The 15,833-nt window shown below is 40.0% G+C and overlaps 1 protein-coding gene across 1 annotated transcript in view; it reads right to left on the reverse strand.

The window, feature by feature from the left end:
• CCDC146 (coiled-coil domain containing 146) overlaps positions 1-15,833 on the reverse strand; it is a 180,839-nt gene that overhangs the window by 31,285 nt on the left and 133,721 nt on the right. Inside the window, exons 5-9 of the mRNA XM_003268186.3 lie at positions 14,805-14,862; positions 12,865-13,041; positions 10,898-10,971; positions 9,728-9,955; positions 7,982-8,168 (exon numbers count right to left, since the gene is read on the reverse strand). Of these exons, the coding sequence (XP_003268234.2) occupies positions 7,982-8,168; positions 9,728-9,955; positions 10,898-10,971; positions 12,865-13,041; positions 14,805-14,862 (724 nt within the window). The remainder of the gene's footprint in view (positions 1-7,981; positions 8,169-9,727; positions 9,956-10,897; positions 10,972-12,864; positions 13,042-14,804; positions 14,863-15,833) is intronic.

Here is a 15,833-nt window from a genome sequence, read left to right on the forward strand (position 1 = left end):
TGAAGAATAGCTACAGCTCTTCATGTTTACCTTTTATCTCTTTTAGTTTTGGATTGCATGCAAGTCTGAAAAAATGTTCACTTGGGCTGGGAGTGCCTGGCCGGACCCACTTCTGTTTTCAAGTACTGCCAGCTGTGGGCAGTGGCTGGGCTAATTATAAATCACAGGGTCAAAGAGGAAGTTAGTCTCTCACTGAAACTCTACTAGAACGAAAACAGATTTTTCTTAAAATCAACAAAGGAAAAGGATTTTAATACATTTTAATTTCTGTTAGTTTTATATTCTATGGGTGCTATTTTGTGGACTTAATAGCTAGTAGTGTCATAATATAAATAGTTATTATAATATTTATTAAAATCTGAACAACTCGTGTGCATTCCACTGCAAACTCCTCTTCGGTCAAAGGCCATGCCTCACATATTTTGTGTCCGGTCAGATCAAACTACAGTGACAAGCCTCACCATCACAGACAGCTTCCAATTAGATTTATAGCAGCCCATGCTTAAATATAAGCAGATAGCCAAGAATTACCATATATTGGAGGAAAGCTTCTAATAAGAAAGAGACAAAAACAAACAAAAAAAAGAAAATACAGAAAAAACACGGAGAAAAAGTCTTATTTAGGACAAGAAGAAGAAAAAAGAAACTATCATTAATAGCTTTGGCCAGGTGCGGTGGTTCACGCCTGTAATCCCAGCACTTTGGGAGGCCAAGGTGGGCAGATCACAAGGTCAGGAGATCGAGACCACGGTGAAACCCCGTCTCTACTCAAAATACAACAAAAAATTAGCCGCATGCAGTGGCGGGCGCCTGTAGTCCCAGCTACTTGGGAGGCTAAGGCAGGAGAATGGCACGAACCTGGGAGGTGGAGCTTGCAGTGAGCTGAGACTGCACCATTGCACTGCAGCCTGGGCGACAGAGGGAGACTTGGTCTCAAAAAAAAAAAAAAAAAAAAAAAAAAATAGCCTCAGTGACATAAGAGATTAAAGATACTATGAAAAAGAAACATTCAGAGAACAAAGAACAAAGAGAGCACATGGAAATATAAAATATGATAGCATAATGAAAGAGTAGAAGGGTTGAAAGGAAAACTTGAGGAAATTTCTCTTTTAGCAAGTCAAATTACAAAAAAGAATGGAAAATAAAAGAAAAAAGACAAGAAAATTAGAGGACTGTTTTAGAAGGTCCAACATCTGCGTAAAAGGAATCCAAGACAGAACAGAGAAAATCAAATGGACAAAATTAAATAATTTAAGACCAAGTATCGGAACTTTGGAAGGACATACATTTCCACAGACAGACAACCCACTCAGTGCCCCACACAGTGGAAACAATGGGAACATCATTGTAAAATGTAAAAATTCTGGAGGCAAGTAAGAGATCCCACAAATTCCCAGCATGGAAAAATAAATGGCTTCAAATAAAGGATCAATATTTAGAATGACATCAAATCTTCTTAACAGTGAAGCTAGAAGACAGTTAATCTAATGCCTTCTTCCTGAGGGAAAATGATTTCCAACCTAAAATTCCATATCCAATTAAAGTACTAATCGTCTGTATGGCTAGTGTGATGGTAAAATATTTTTTAGCATGCAAGGTCTTCTGACACACAATTTCTGACACACAAAGTCTTAAACAATTACTTTTTCACTAACATTTTTCTCATGAAGCTACTGGAAGGCATGTCCCCTCCTCCAAAAGGGGGTAAGCTAAGAGAATAAAATAGATGAGACCCATGAAATAGAGTCTGAAGAGAGGTGAAGGGCATCACCAACATGATGGAGTGAGGCTCCTAGGATGACAGCAGTGCAGTAAGCACATAGAGAAATGGGACTACTAGAAATGGGAACAAGTCAGAAGGCTGAGAAAGAAAAAGGCAGCCCCTGATATCCAGGAGCAGAACTGGTACTCATAGGTAGGCCTTGGTATTCTCCTGTTGAACATAAACAATTGCCCAGAACATCAACTTCAGACAAAGCCACTCTGTAATCATGATGGATCAGGACAAAAACAAGGCCACTGCATAATTGTATTTGAACATAGACAAAAACATGATCATTGTCCAAGCCACAAAATACCATAAATTCTCCATGTACAGCTTTGTTTAACAATCACAGCTTTAGTCTCCATCTAATCTTTTCTTTTTCTAGGTAAAATTTAAGATACTCTACCACAGAATTACTCTCATTTCCTGAGAACATCCAAATTCAGGGCAAAGTCCCATTTCTTTAAACCATTCCTCAAGTCACATGACTCCTGTAAGTCCTTTCTAATACCCTCTACTGAGACTCCCTACAATTCTCCATGGCGTGTGTTCTCCCTTGTTGCAATGTGTAATAAACTCAGCTCATTAAACTACTGGTGTTTTCCTGTTAGTCTTTGGCTAGAGGTCATTGATGAGGCTTAGAAGAGATTTCTTTAAGAAGAGTAAATGAATAGGCCATCAAATGTGTTTTAACATACTGGTTTATATAATTGGAGAAGAATTTGGGATTGAACTAATAAACACACCGAAAACTATAAAAGTGTAGAAACAGGATGTTTATAAATTCCTGGGAACACAAAATTTTGTAAGGAAGGGTAATTATATAATATCACATGGCTCAGGCATGAATAGCCTTTATATATTCATAATAATGTGAATACCAAATTCTGAACTAATCAAAATTATGACCTGAGAATACTGTGTGTACAGAGGGACAAGAAATGTACATGTGGTGAACAGGGGTCTAAAGAGGGCTGAATCCTCATCTTTTATAGTGACAAGTATGAAGATCAATTCTACAACTGAAAACTCAAGTAGCAGCATCATAGCATGTTACTTGGGGTATGAAGATATACCGAAAGAATTGGCTGAAGAAACAGCACTTGATTAGGAAGATGACTTGATTAGGAATGGGAAATACATGGACAATCTTTCTTTCTATGCCTGGGGCAGACATCACCAATCAACTACAGAGCTCCTATCTGACAAGTCATCACTGGGCCTCAGAATCCTTTGCAATATTGGGCCGGGCGCGGTGGCTCACGCCTGTAATCCTAGCACTTTGGGAGGCCGAGGCAGGTGGATCACCTGAGGTCAGGAGTTCGAGACCAGCCTGGCCAACACGGTGAAACCCCATCTCTACTAAAAATATAAAAACTAGCCGGGCTTGGTGGTGGCTGCATGTAATCCCAGCTACTCAGGAGGCTGAGGCAGGAGAATTGCTCGAACTGAGGAGACAGAGGTTGCAGTGAACCGACACAGTGCCACTGTACTCCAGCCTCAGCAACAGAGTGAGACCCCATCTCAAAAAAAAGAAAAGAAAAAAAAGAATCCTTTGCAATATCATCACTGCAGGGAGCTACGCCCAAATGGAGGGAGCTGAGCTGGCGTTTGAGATGAAACCTATTTGTTTTTATAGTATGATCTTTAAGATTCCTCTTGGTTCCTTCATTCTGTGATTATGTGAATTAAGGATCCATTGAATGTCTTGAGCAGGTGAGTGACACATGAATGTGTCACTTAAGAATATAAATTTGTTAGCAAAATGGAGGAAAAATTGGACATGAAAGGAGCTGGACCTATGGAGAACAGCTGGTGTACAGCTGCAGTCATTTAGGTAATGTAGAGTGGGTACTGAGAGGCATTTCCAGGGTTTATCAGTAGGGCCTGATGATGTCATCTTCTCCATATGAATAAAATAGCCATATTCACAGTCCCATTCTGACTATACCATTTACTTTATAGCCTTTCAAAGAGTTCATATGTATAAAGGAAGGAAGACAATATTTACTGAGTATCTTCTTGGTACCACACACTTCCCCATTTGTAATCACTCATTTTTTGCAATAATCCCAGTTCAAAGGTTTGGAAACAAGTAACATAGGTAGGAATTCAATGGATCTAGAATCTGAACCTGACTGTGCCTGACTCAAAGTTGAAGCTCTTCTCAGTATACTATGTTGTTATCATTGCCTTCAACACTGAAATGAGTCACGGAGAAAATTGCAGAACCACTTTTAAATGAGAGCAAAGGGAGATGAAATTGCTAGAAAACTACAATTGAAAAATTATAGTATATAGAAAGTGCCATATTCACTTGGTAAGAGGATTTTGTCATTGTCACAATCTTGGACATGATCTTATGTTTAGAAAGCGAATAACTTTACAGACTCATGATATTCTAACCCCTACAACATGATGGTGTCAGAGCAAAATCCTAGGAATCATGATTTTGTTTCTTTTCAGTGCCAAGTGCAAGTCAATAAGCGCCATGTTTAAATGCAGAGGTATACTGTAATGTGTGATATTACATGAGAGTATGATGCCTTTGCTTAAGGAATTCCAGTTTGTCATGCCAACGCACATGGTCATTAGAAGCTCTGATGGTTTTGACTAACCCCAGCAAAGTCTTTCTGCCTATGGCAGGCAAATCTTCCACCTGCCCAAATCTAGACTTGGCAATTGTCTCACGGAGGCAAAAGGCCACCTATTCCTGCTCACCAGGAAGTGATGATGCCTTTGTGGAATTTACTTCCTACTTGCATATGTCTCTTAAACATATATGATTTTTAGTTTATTGATTTTTTTCTGGCTGTTATAGCAGAAACGATGGCCCATCACAACGTTTTCTATTTTAACTAGAAGTGGAACTAGTAGGATTACATTGTGTGTTAGGTTTATGTGTCCCTTCTATGGTACTTAATCTAGATTTTCCGGTAGAAGTGAACCTAAGTCTGTTTTTTTGTGTGCAGTCTTTTAGAACCAATCTTGTGATTTTTACCAATGTATAACCCTTCTTGAGCTAAGCAGTATTAATTTATGAGGCAAATTATTTCTTCTATTTAGGTTACCTTACTCTTCAATATTAAGAAGAATGCTTTGATGATTCAGCATTAGAAGCATATTGAATGGATTAACTTTATTTACTACCATAACTACCAAAATTGGTTATTAAAGGTAATTATACATTTTATCCTATTGTTTAAAGAAATCTTACTGAACAGTTATTTGATCAATAAACAGGAATTGTTTTATTAGTACAAGCAACATTTGCTGGTTTTAAGAGTCTCTTACTCATCACACTGAGGTTTCCATTAGTACTTTGAATACACATTATACCTGCGGTCTACTATAAATCTTACTATGACTGAGGTGGGGTGGCCACAGGATCTGTGTTTGCCCAAAGTTCCAATTTAACATCCTAACGTGCAATGCTTTGGGCTAAGATGGAGTAGCTTGTAGTAAACCAATGCTTCCAACAAGAATAACTTGGAAAGTTGGAATGAAAATATGTTTGAGGGCATAAGAGTTGCAAAGGTTAGTAAAGTTAAAATCAAAGGTATTAGCACTGTCTTGGAAGTAGTAAAAATACAAATAATTTATATTTGACTCTAGTAAGTCAAAGATGACTGTTGTAATCTTCAGGGTAACCGCCCAAAGAACAGAAATAGAATGTAAAACTAACTGATGCATATCTAAAACAAGGATAGCAGAACAATATGAAATGTTGATTTCATATTGTTCTGGGAAGGGTATGTGGCAGAGAAAATGGAACATGAAGCAGATGGGACACAGAGAAAGCAAAAGTAACATCACAGAGTAAGGTCAAATATATCCACAATTACATTAAATATTAATTTTCAGACTAAATACAAGAATTAAAAGGCAGAACTTATCAGACTAGATTTTGAAAAGTATGTGCTATGAGACACACCAAAATGAGGACACAGAAAGAGTGATGGTAAATAGGGCTGGGTGCGGTGGCTCGTGCCTGTAATCCCAGCACTTTAGGGAGGCCGAGGCTGATGGATCACTTGAGGTCAGGAGTTTGAGACCAGCCTTGGCCAACATAGTGAAAGCCTGTCTCTACTAAAAATACAAAAATTAGCGGGGTATGGTGGCACATGCCTGTAATCCCAGCTTCTTGGGAGGCTGAAGTACAAGAATTGCTTAAACCTGAGATGTGGAGGTTACAGTGAGCCAAGACGGTGCCTGCAGTCCAGCCTGGGCAGCAAAGCAAGACTGCCTCCAAAAAGAAAAAGAAAAAAAATGAAAGTAAATAATACCATGCAGAATCTAACACGCCAAAAGATAGTGTAACTGATGTTACTATATTAAAATCAGACAAAATAATCTTCTAAGGCAAAAAGCACTACTAGAGTTAAAGAGATTTCAGAGTGATTCAAATAAATCTACCTGTTGGAACTGTAATAAAGTGATTAAATAAGAAGTATATATATCTTTAATATACTACGTATAACAGTTAAACAAAATAGTTATTTGTGAAAACACATATGTAGTAGAACATACATGTTTTGTTTTGCAAAAAGACTATAAAAGTACATTTTGCCTCACTGAGATAGAAAACTTCCTTTTTTTGTTTGAGACGGAGTCTGGCTCTGTCGTCCAGGCTGGAGTGCAGTGGCATGACCTCAGCTCACTGCAACCTCCGCCTCCCGGGTTCAAGCGATTCTCCTGCCTCAGCCTCCCAAGTGGCTGGGATCGTGGGCATGCACCACCACACCCGGCCAATTTTTGTATTTTTAGTAGAGACAGGGTTTCACCATGTTGGCCAGGCTGGTCTTGAACTCCTGACCTCAGCTGATCTGCCCACCTCGGCCTCCCAAAGTGCTGGGATTACAGGCGGCAGCCACTGCGCCCGGCCAGAGAACTTCTTGGAAAGATTGTAAGTGCCATCTGACAGCAAGATGAAGTCCAAGTCCTAGTCATTTGTAACACTTATAACCCTAACCAATTTTTTCACGCATGTTGCTTAAGATTGGTCTTTCAGTCAGGACAGGCTAAGTTATGCTACAGAAATAAACAACCCCCAAATATCATGGCTTCGAACTACCAGAGCTGTTTCCTACAAAGCCTGTGGGCAATCAAGAGGACTCTGAGACCACTGTTGGCTCAGCATTCCCAGCTGCTCCCATTTTACAGCACCTCCATGGCGTCATGCACTTCTACAATTACCACAGGAGAGGGAAAAACAGCTAGAGGGTCTCACATTGGCAATTAGATGTTATAGGCTGGAAGTGACGTGTCACTTTTCTGTACAATCCTCTGGCCAGAATGAGTTACATGACGCTGCTCAACTGCAAAGGGTGCAAGGAAGTATAAACTTTCTATGTGTCCAGGAGGAGAGGAGAACTAGGCATAGGTTAGGATCAGAGGTGTCTACCACAGCTGGAAACTCCTGTTCAAATTTCTTAGGTCGTGACCCTCCATAAGGTTCTGTAGCATGACAGTCCTGAAGAGAATGGGGAAGGTTTCTATACACCTAGCTGCTTCATCTCAGAGGCTGACCCCTTTTTCGCTCAAGGAAGGCTCTAGCACAAGGCTGCAGCCCTCTCAAGGATCCTCTGCCCTTTCAGTGGCACTTGGTCATTTACCACAGGGAGTGCCCTCTGAGAGAGAAGTGAGCCAGGGGCCACAGGACCCCTCACTTGGGAACACAGAGGCAGGTAACAGTTGTCTTGAGCATCTTCTGACTGGAGTACACCTCTGACCCTGCACAGAATTAGCCAGGCAGCCTGATATTGGGTTCTGGATTGCCCTTGGCTAGTTGGAAGTGCAGGCTGCTGATCATCTATATCTACGTAATTCGATCTAGTCCTTCACTGTTATAGTCTGCCATGACACCATGCCAGATCTGACTCTTTCAACTGGTGAAAATAATGATCCACTTGGCCCCATTCTGCAGTGAACCCTCTAGCTCTTCTAGAACTGGATGGTCCAGTCATTTCCCCAGGTCAGGTTGATGGATGACTGATCCAAACAAGACATTTTTCTAATCTTGGGTTAGCAAAATGAGATTACGAAACATTATAGGACTATAGGTTTCAAAATAGGCTTGATGCATTTGAAAATTACCTTTTCTCTGTTACCTGTATTTTCTTCTTCTCTGTTGGCAGCAAAAACAACTTCCTAAAATATTTTTCTTCAAAAGTTAGCACCAAGCTTAAAAATCAGATGGTAGTTTACAGCCCTCACCTCTAATAGAAGCCTTTGATGCAGCGCTTGAGTTTGTGTAAGTGCATCCCAGGACACTTTCAAGAGCACTTCCATCTTCCTTAAATTTCGAAAATCTCGTTCTTTCTCTCTTTGCTTCCGAGAAAGTTCATCATGGTAGTTCTGCTTGTCAATGAGACTGTTGCGTAAATTGAGATCCAAGATCCCTCTGTTCCAGGTAAAGGAAGAAGATGAAAATGATTTTGTTATCAGCTGTCCTAAATGTTTTTCAAAACTTATCAAGACAGCATGCTGAATATTGGCTCCCAATCTCTTCTGGCAAAGACCTAAAAACAGAACTACCATTTGAACCAGCAATCCTATTACAGGGTATATACTCAAAGAAATATAAACTGTTGTATCATAAAGACATGCACACGTTTGCTCATCACAGTGCTATTCACAATAGCAAAGACACAGAACAAACCTAAATGCTCATTGATGACAGACCAGATAATGTGGTACATATGCCATGGACTATTATGCAGCCATAAAAAAGAATGAGATCATATCCTTTGCAGGAACGTGGATGGAGCTGGAGGTCATTATCCTTGGCAAACCAATGCAGGGACAGAAAACCAAGTATCACATGTTCTCACTTATAAGTGGGAGCAAAATGATGAGGATACATGGACACATAGAGAGGAACAACACACACTGGAGCCCTTTGGAGGGTGGAGGATGGGAGGAGGAAAAATAATAGGTACTAACTTGGATAACAAAATAATCTGTACAACAACCCCCCATGACACAATTTTACCTATAACAAACCTGTATGTGTAAGCTTGAACTCAAAATAAAAGTTTAATAAAAGACAGCATGCTCAGTATATACACACACGACTATTCTCATGTTGGAATCATAAATTGTAAATAATGCCAAAGGCAACTAGGTTTGTGAGTTGGTATCATTTAGAACTGCAGTCTTATAACCCCCACCCCCCAAAAAGATAACACATTGGCAGAGATAGAAGCCTCCAGTTTCCTTGAAATTTTACTTAAAAGCAGGACATAGGCTGGGCGCGGTGGCTCATGCCTATAATCCCAGCACTTTGGGAGGCCAAAGTGGGTGGATCATGAGGTCAAGAGATCGAGACCACCTGGCCAACATGGTGAAACCCTGTCTCTACTGAGAAAAAAAAAAATTAGCCAGGCGTGGTGGTACGCATCTGTAGTCCCAACTACTTGGGAGGCTGAGGCAGGAGAATCGCTTGAACCCGGGAGGCAGAGGTTGCAGTGAGCCAAGATCGTGCCACTGCACTCCAGCCTAGCAACAGAGCAAGACTCCATCTCAAAAAACAAACAAAAAAAAGCAAGACATAAAACTCTCCTAGGGAATTACACCATGAAATTGCTTCTACTAGAAAAAAGTCAAGATGGCCTAAGAAGTATCATTCATTTGTTGGCAAAATCCCTCAACTAAACATAACATACTCCAGTGATAAATTTTCCAAAGGCACATTCAGAAACTTACAACATACAACAGATTTTATCCTGAAAATTTGAAACAGAAAATTGAGAAAATTTGAGTAAAGTATCAAAAAATACTTCAAAGTGCTTTATTTGATAATATATTAATGGTAAAAGTTGATTTAAAATTATTTTAAAATATTTATTGACTCAACACCAAAGTGAAATTATATTTTGAATTCTCAGATATAAATTGAAGAAAAATTTAGATGACATAAATACACAAATATATATACATATATACATAAATATAACTAACCTTTCAGTTAATGAAGTTGCTTCATTCTCTCTGGCTAATTCCAATAGCTTGACCAATTGGTTATGTTCTCGTTCTTTGATTTCAAGTAAGGCTCGTTTGCCTTCAACTTCCTTTATTACATTTTCCTTCTCTTCCACTATAGCACTAACCTTGTTTTCAACTTTCTTTAGGGAGTCATTTAGCTTTTTGACTTCTTGTTCCAAGACAATTTTTTTCTTTTCCATTTCTCTGTAGGGGATACACACACACACACACACACACACACACACACACACACACACACACACACACATTTGCCTTATTTTGAGGCCATGCTGGCTTTACCTATTCTTGCTTTCTAACCAGGCAGCAGAAGAGACAGTCATAAATTCAATGATCTCAGCAGTGGATAAAGACCACAGATGGGTGGGACTTGGAGGGTATCTCCACTGAGTACCACGGAAGGCAGGAATTTGCCCAGCCTCTCTACTTTCTCTGCAGATCCCAATTTGCTACCATCTCCTGTGATTCAACCCTCATCCTGACCAGCCTCCTGGAACTGACCTGAGTTTCTCAACTTTGATGTTGGTGAGCTTAGTTTTTAGAACAGTTACTAATGCCTGCCTAATTTTTCCCTTTTCTCTTAAGATTAGTCACCAGAGTAATTATATTATTTTTCCAGAATTTCGTATCTTCACTTAAAATCTCTATCTTTTTTGGTTCCTCTAAACAATGAGAAGTTCCTCAATGACCTCTGCCTCCCAATCTACTCTGAATATCTGAGGGGTATTATACACATGAACGGGTGGCAAAGTGGGAAGTTACTATTATTTGGGGTTTGGGCTGTTGCCTGGCTGATATACTTCTAGACTATGAAATTCTAACCAGTTCACATAATTTATCCCATGCACTGCTCTGTTAAAGTCAACTGAACTTCTCCATAAAAATATGATTTATAAGTTGGCAACAGAATCTGGACCCATAATTAAGCCATAAATATTATGAATGATAGTAATTTAGTGCATTACTTTCTTTTAAAGAACTTGATATAAACAACCCAGACAGGGCCCAAAGCAGAAACTTCTAAAATTATCATAGTAATTTAATGTGTTCAATGGTTAGTACTCTTGTTCTAGTGTGCACACACAACTTGGACTGGGAGGGATTCAAAGTAAAAATATTAAATCATACACTTTTTTGCGTGTTATTTTTTCTATCTCTTTCCCAATTTGTACTGGAATGGTTTGATGGTGGGCCACTTCATCCTAGTAAAGAAACGAAATCATGTTAAATTATGCGGTCTTCGACTAGAAGCAATTAAGACAAGAAAATTAAATATGAGAGAGAAAGGAACTACAATATGTAGACACTTACCATCTGCCCTGTGTGCTTTAATTACCCATTTAATACTCACAGTGATCTTGTAAGCTCTCCCTCTATTAGTAGTTGTCTTAGGGTCTGTTTCTGGGGAGCCCTGCCTAAGACTCATGCTACAAGAAGTTAAATAAGTTTCCCGAAGTCACACAGCTAGTAAATGGCAAGGCCAAGCTCAGAAGCTAAGTTTGTCTAACACCGCACCTCCCACCATGCTCTGCGGATTCATAGGGGGTTCAGTTGAAATCTCAAGAGTCTTACGTACACAGCAAGGGTTATAGAAAAGCCCCTTCCTGCCCAAGGTTGTCATTGGACTTTGGAGCCACAGGTAACACATATGCAGGGAGGTTGAATCTGTCACTGCAGTGTGGTGGGCGAGACATTTCTCTGTGGGGTCTTGCTCAGTCCTGGGGCAGATCAAATTTTGTGGGGCTGAAACTTGTACAATCTGGGGGGCCCTCGTTAAGAGAGACAGTAAAAAATTACAAATGACTTCGGGAGGCCGAGGCGGGCGGATCATGAGGTCAGGAGATCAAGACCATCTTGGCTAACACGGTGAAACCCCGTCTCTACTAAAAATACAAAAAATTAGCCGGGCGAGGTGGCGGGCGCCTGTAGTCCCAGCTACTCGGGAGGCTGAGGCAGGAGAATGGCGTGAACCCCGGGGGGGCGGAGCCTGCAGTGAACCGAGATCGCGCCACTGCACTCCAGCCTGGGCGACAGCGAGACTCTGTCTCAAAAGAAAAAAAAGTTACAAATGCTAACTTAGGTACAGCATCTTGGAAGAGGTTCATGCAAGTGAGGGGCCTGAAGCTTAAGCTTCACTGGGTTCCTGTTAAATCCGTCTCTGCTAGGGTCCTGTGTTCTGGACAGCAGCTGGGCACATCTTGGCTGACTGTTATAGAAAAATAGGTCAAAGTGTATCACCATTATCCTCTAAGCCAATGAATTTCAGACGTTGTTTTTAAAACAACTCTAGGTTAAACTGTTCTGAGAGTTATTTATACATTTTTCAAAGTAAAATGAATTTTAATTCATTATCTCCTAAAACATAAATACAGGCCTCTCATCCCTTTTCTAGTGAGAGGAAGTGGAATGCAATCAGACAAGGATAAGGTAATACAAATATATGTGACAGGTTAGGACATTTGATTGTTGTGTGTGTGTGTGTGTGTTTGTTGTTGTTTTTGAGAGGGAGTCTCACTCTGTCACCCAGGCTAGAGTGCAGTGGCACGATCTCAGCTCACTGCAATCTCCACCTCCCAGGTTCAAGCAATTCTCCTGCCTCAGCCTTCTGAGTAGCTGGGATTACAGGCATCCACCATCACGCACCCAGCTAATTTTTGTATTTTCAGTAGAGACAGGGTTTCACCATGTTGGTCAGGCTGGTCTCGAACTCCTAACCTCAGGTGATCCACCCGCCTTGGTCTCACAAAGTGCTGGGATTACAGGTGTGAGCCACTGCGCCTGGCCATGGTTGTTCTTCAAGGAAACAATTGTGTTTGTGACACTTGTTTCTAATGTCCAAAAATGTTTGGTGAGGTCAGGAGAGACCTTTTCCGCAGGGTGAGGGCTCCAAACCAGAGTGATACTCCCAAACCCCCTAAGGTCTTTTGTGAATTCCCAGAGCCTAGATTTAGTTTGATAGGATCAATCGCAATGCAGATATTTCAGTTTGAGAGACAATACCCCTCTTTATCCAACCTGCTGGTTACTCTTGACACCCATACACTTTTATATCCATGCAAGGCACAATGTTTAAATATCAACGGTAAGTAGCACACCTTTAGGACGACCTGATGTTCCAACAATTCTTCTAGTTCCTTCTTCTCCTTTAGTAATTGCTTTTGTTTAGATGCCAAATCTTCTCGTAAATTTTTAATTTCTAATTTCTTCTGCATTATTTCTTTACGTAATTCTTCAGTGCTTTCTCTCAATATTTTCGTCTTCTTCTCCATTTCCTTTAAAAGTCGTGAAGATGATTAGGTTATATAGTCTGAGCAAATGTTTATCTACCTAAAAACTGAATTAAAACTAATTTCACTCACATTTTGATTATATTTGTTTTGAAGTTCATGAATGATTTCTCACAAGGTTAAATGATTTCTACAAAGCTAAATGCAACTTATGATTTCTGACATCTTTAACAAAGGCATGATAATGTTACTGCATGTATAATTAAACACAACATTAGATTTGAATTCTTTTATTAGTGCTCTTTTCTATCCTACATTTAAAAATGTTTCATTTTATGTGTTAATTTTTATTTTATACCAAGAAGCATGAAAAAAAATGGACAGTCTGTTTTCTAGTAGCTTTGTGATCTGGCAAAATCAGATGCAAATAATCTTTGAATATCTGACTTACGGTTAACCTGAGTCACATGGGAACTAAAGATACAGGTGTTCATATTTGGATACCCAACACTTTGCGCTCCTTAATCCCCCACTTTCTTATTGGTATTACTTCTCTAGCTCATGCACATTCTCCCCAAATACCATCTACCCCAGAATCATCAAAGATCTTTGTCTCATGTCTGATTACCTGGGGAGGGTTTCACTTATGGGAGAGAAGCCTTCTTACACTCAGAAGGTCTACACGTTACTCTTACTGATAGACTAAGTGCTGGGTCTATTTAGCCTGCCCTGGGCTTTGGGCATAGCTCCCTCCTCCCACCACCGCTGGGTGAGGGAATCATTGGTGATCCTAGGATCTGAATGAAAATTCAAAATGTTTTTCCCATAAAATCTGTATTGTAAATGATGGTTTGGCATACTTATTTGAATTAATAGTATTTTACTCTATGCTAAACAGGTTTTTTTTGTGAGCTGGCCTTGGAATTAAACCACCACCAACACACTTTTGGATTATCAGAAGGTGGAAGGAGTACAAAGTATGGTGATCATTCTATTTATGTTCTATAATAGATTGTAAAAAGTGGCCACAAATTCCTCCTATCTGCAGGATATGCATGTCCCTTTGCATTTTCTTGATCATTCTTCCCATTAAGAGGTAGGGCCAACTTGATTCTAGACTTGGCCATGTTATAATACTTGCATTGGCCAATGGGGTATTACCAAAAGTGATTTTAGCAGAGGCCCAAAAAAGTCTTACATATTGGAGTTTGCTCTTTATTGAAGCTGAAAACCCTTCCACCATCATGTGACCAACTAGTGACATGTGACCTTAGACCAAGTAGCCTGCCAAATGGCTGGTATATGAATGGAGCTATCCTAGATTACCCAGCCCCAATTCGGCCCGCTCAGACCAGAAGAATTCAGAACTGTGAAAAATATGAAATGGTTGTTGTTTTAAGCCACTAAGTTCTGGGATGATTTGTTAGGCAGGAATAAATAAGTGATACATTTTCTTTGTAAAAATTTATTGTAATAACTTGAGATGTTCAGAGAGCTATGAGGGTAATAGCTATAGCAAAATAATATTTTTAGTGTCAACCACAGTCTTTTTTCCTTCTGGAAACAAAGCAGATATTGTCCAACTAAATATAGCCTAAATTAGATGCCAAGTTGCTAAAGTCTATAACAGGCATCACATATTTACTCCAGAAGTTACGTAGCTAGTCTTTTCAACATCACTCACAGTTAAGACTTCAGAATCTTGAAAATATTTCAGGCTATGGTTGTTGTGATAAACATTAATATTTATAAAAAGGGATGACTGAATCCAGCTGTATTTAAGAAACTCTGTATCATCTAAGACTTACTCCTGGCTTTGGTATCTTCTCAAATTCTTTTACTATGATGATTTTTTCTTCCTTTAAGCTGCAAAAAAAAAAAAATCAAGTTTGAAAAAGTACAAAGAAATAAGCTCTTTCTGTAATAACAACTTTCTATCTTCTCATCCCAGAATGCCATTCCCATGCTTGTCTGCCAGGCAACCTGCTGTCCATTCTTTATGACGGCTTTCCTGATCACAGGTGCATTGGGGTGCTTCCTCCTCCCCAGGATTCCCACCGCAACTTTGTGAACACATACCCACTTAGAGGAGTTATCTCAGCACATTATAAATATTGGGGATCATGGGCCTCCCCCTGGGACACAGGATTCTTCCTGGCAGGCTCTGGGCTTTTTCTTCTTTATGTTACTTGGAATGGGCAGGTGCCTGCCTGGATTCCTGCTACAGCCCCCCAGTTGATCTCCTACTTTGCCTGCCTCCACCTTTGCCCATTAAAGTCAATTCTCCACCCGTACCACGGTGATTTTTTAACATGTAAATAAGATCACCTCACTTCCCTGCTTGATAAATTCCCATCACACCTGGACCAAAATTTGAACTCCTTTCCCAAACCGACATGGCCCTGCCTCATCAGCCTCTCTAGTCTCACAGCCTGCCACTCTCTGGCACCAGTCACACTGGCTTTCTTGCCAAGCTTGTTTCTACCTCAGGGCCTTTGCCCTATCTGATCCTTCCAGCTGGTATGCTCTCGCCACAGATCTTTGCATAGCTCACTTCTTGCTTCATTCAGACCTGTACCGATATTGCCTTCTCATAGAGGTGCCTGGCTATCTATCTAAAACAGTACCAATAGTCCTCAAAACTCTTTCCTTGTTTTGCTTTACTTTTCTATACAGTATTCATCATGACCTGACATTATATTACATATCTCCCCACTAGAAAACCTAGCTCCCAGTTTACCACTGCATCATCGTCTTAAAAAGTGCCTGCATATAGTTGCCATCCAGTAAAAATTAATATGAATAAATGGAACAACTGAAATTAGTTTTGTTCCCAT

The sequence above is a fragment of the Nomascus leucogenys genome, chromosome 13 (genome assembly GCF_006542625.1).
Source record: "Nomascus leucogenys isolate Asia chromosome 13, Asia_NLE_v1, whole genome shotgun sequence".
Lineage (NCBI taxonomy): Eukaryota > Metazoa > Chordata > Mammalia > Primates > Hylobatidae > Nomascus > Nomascus leucogenys.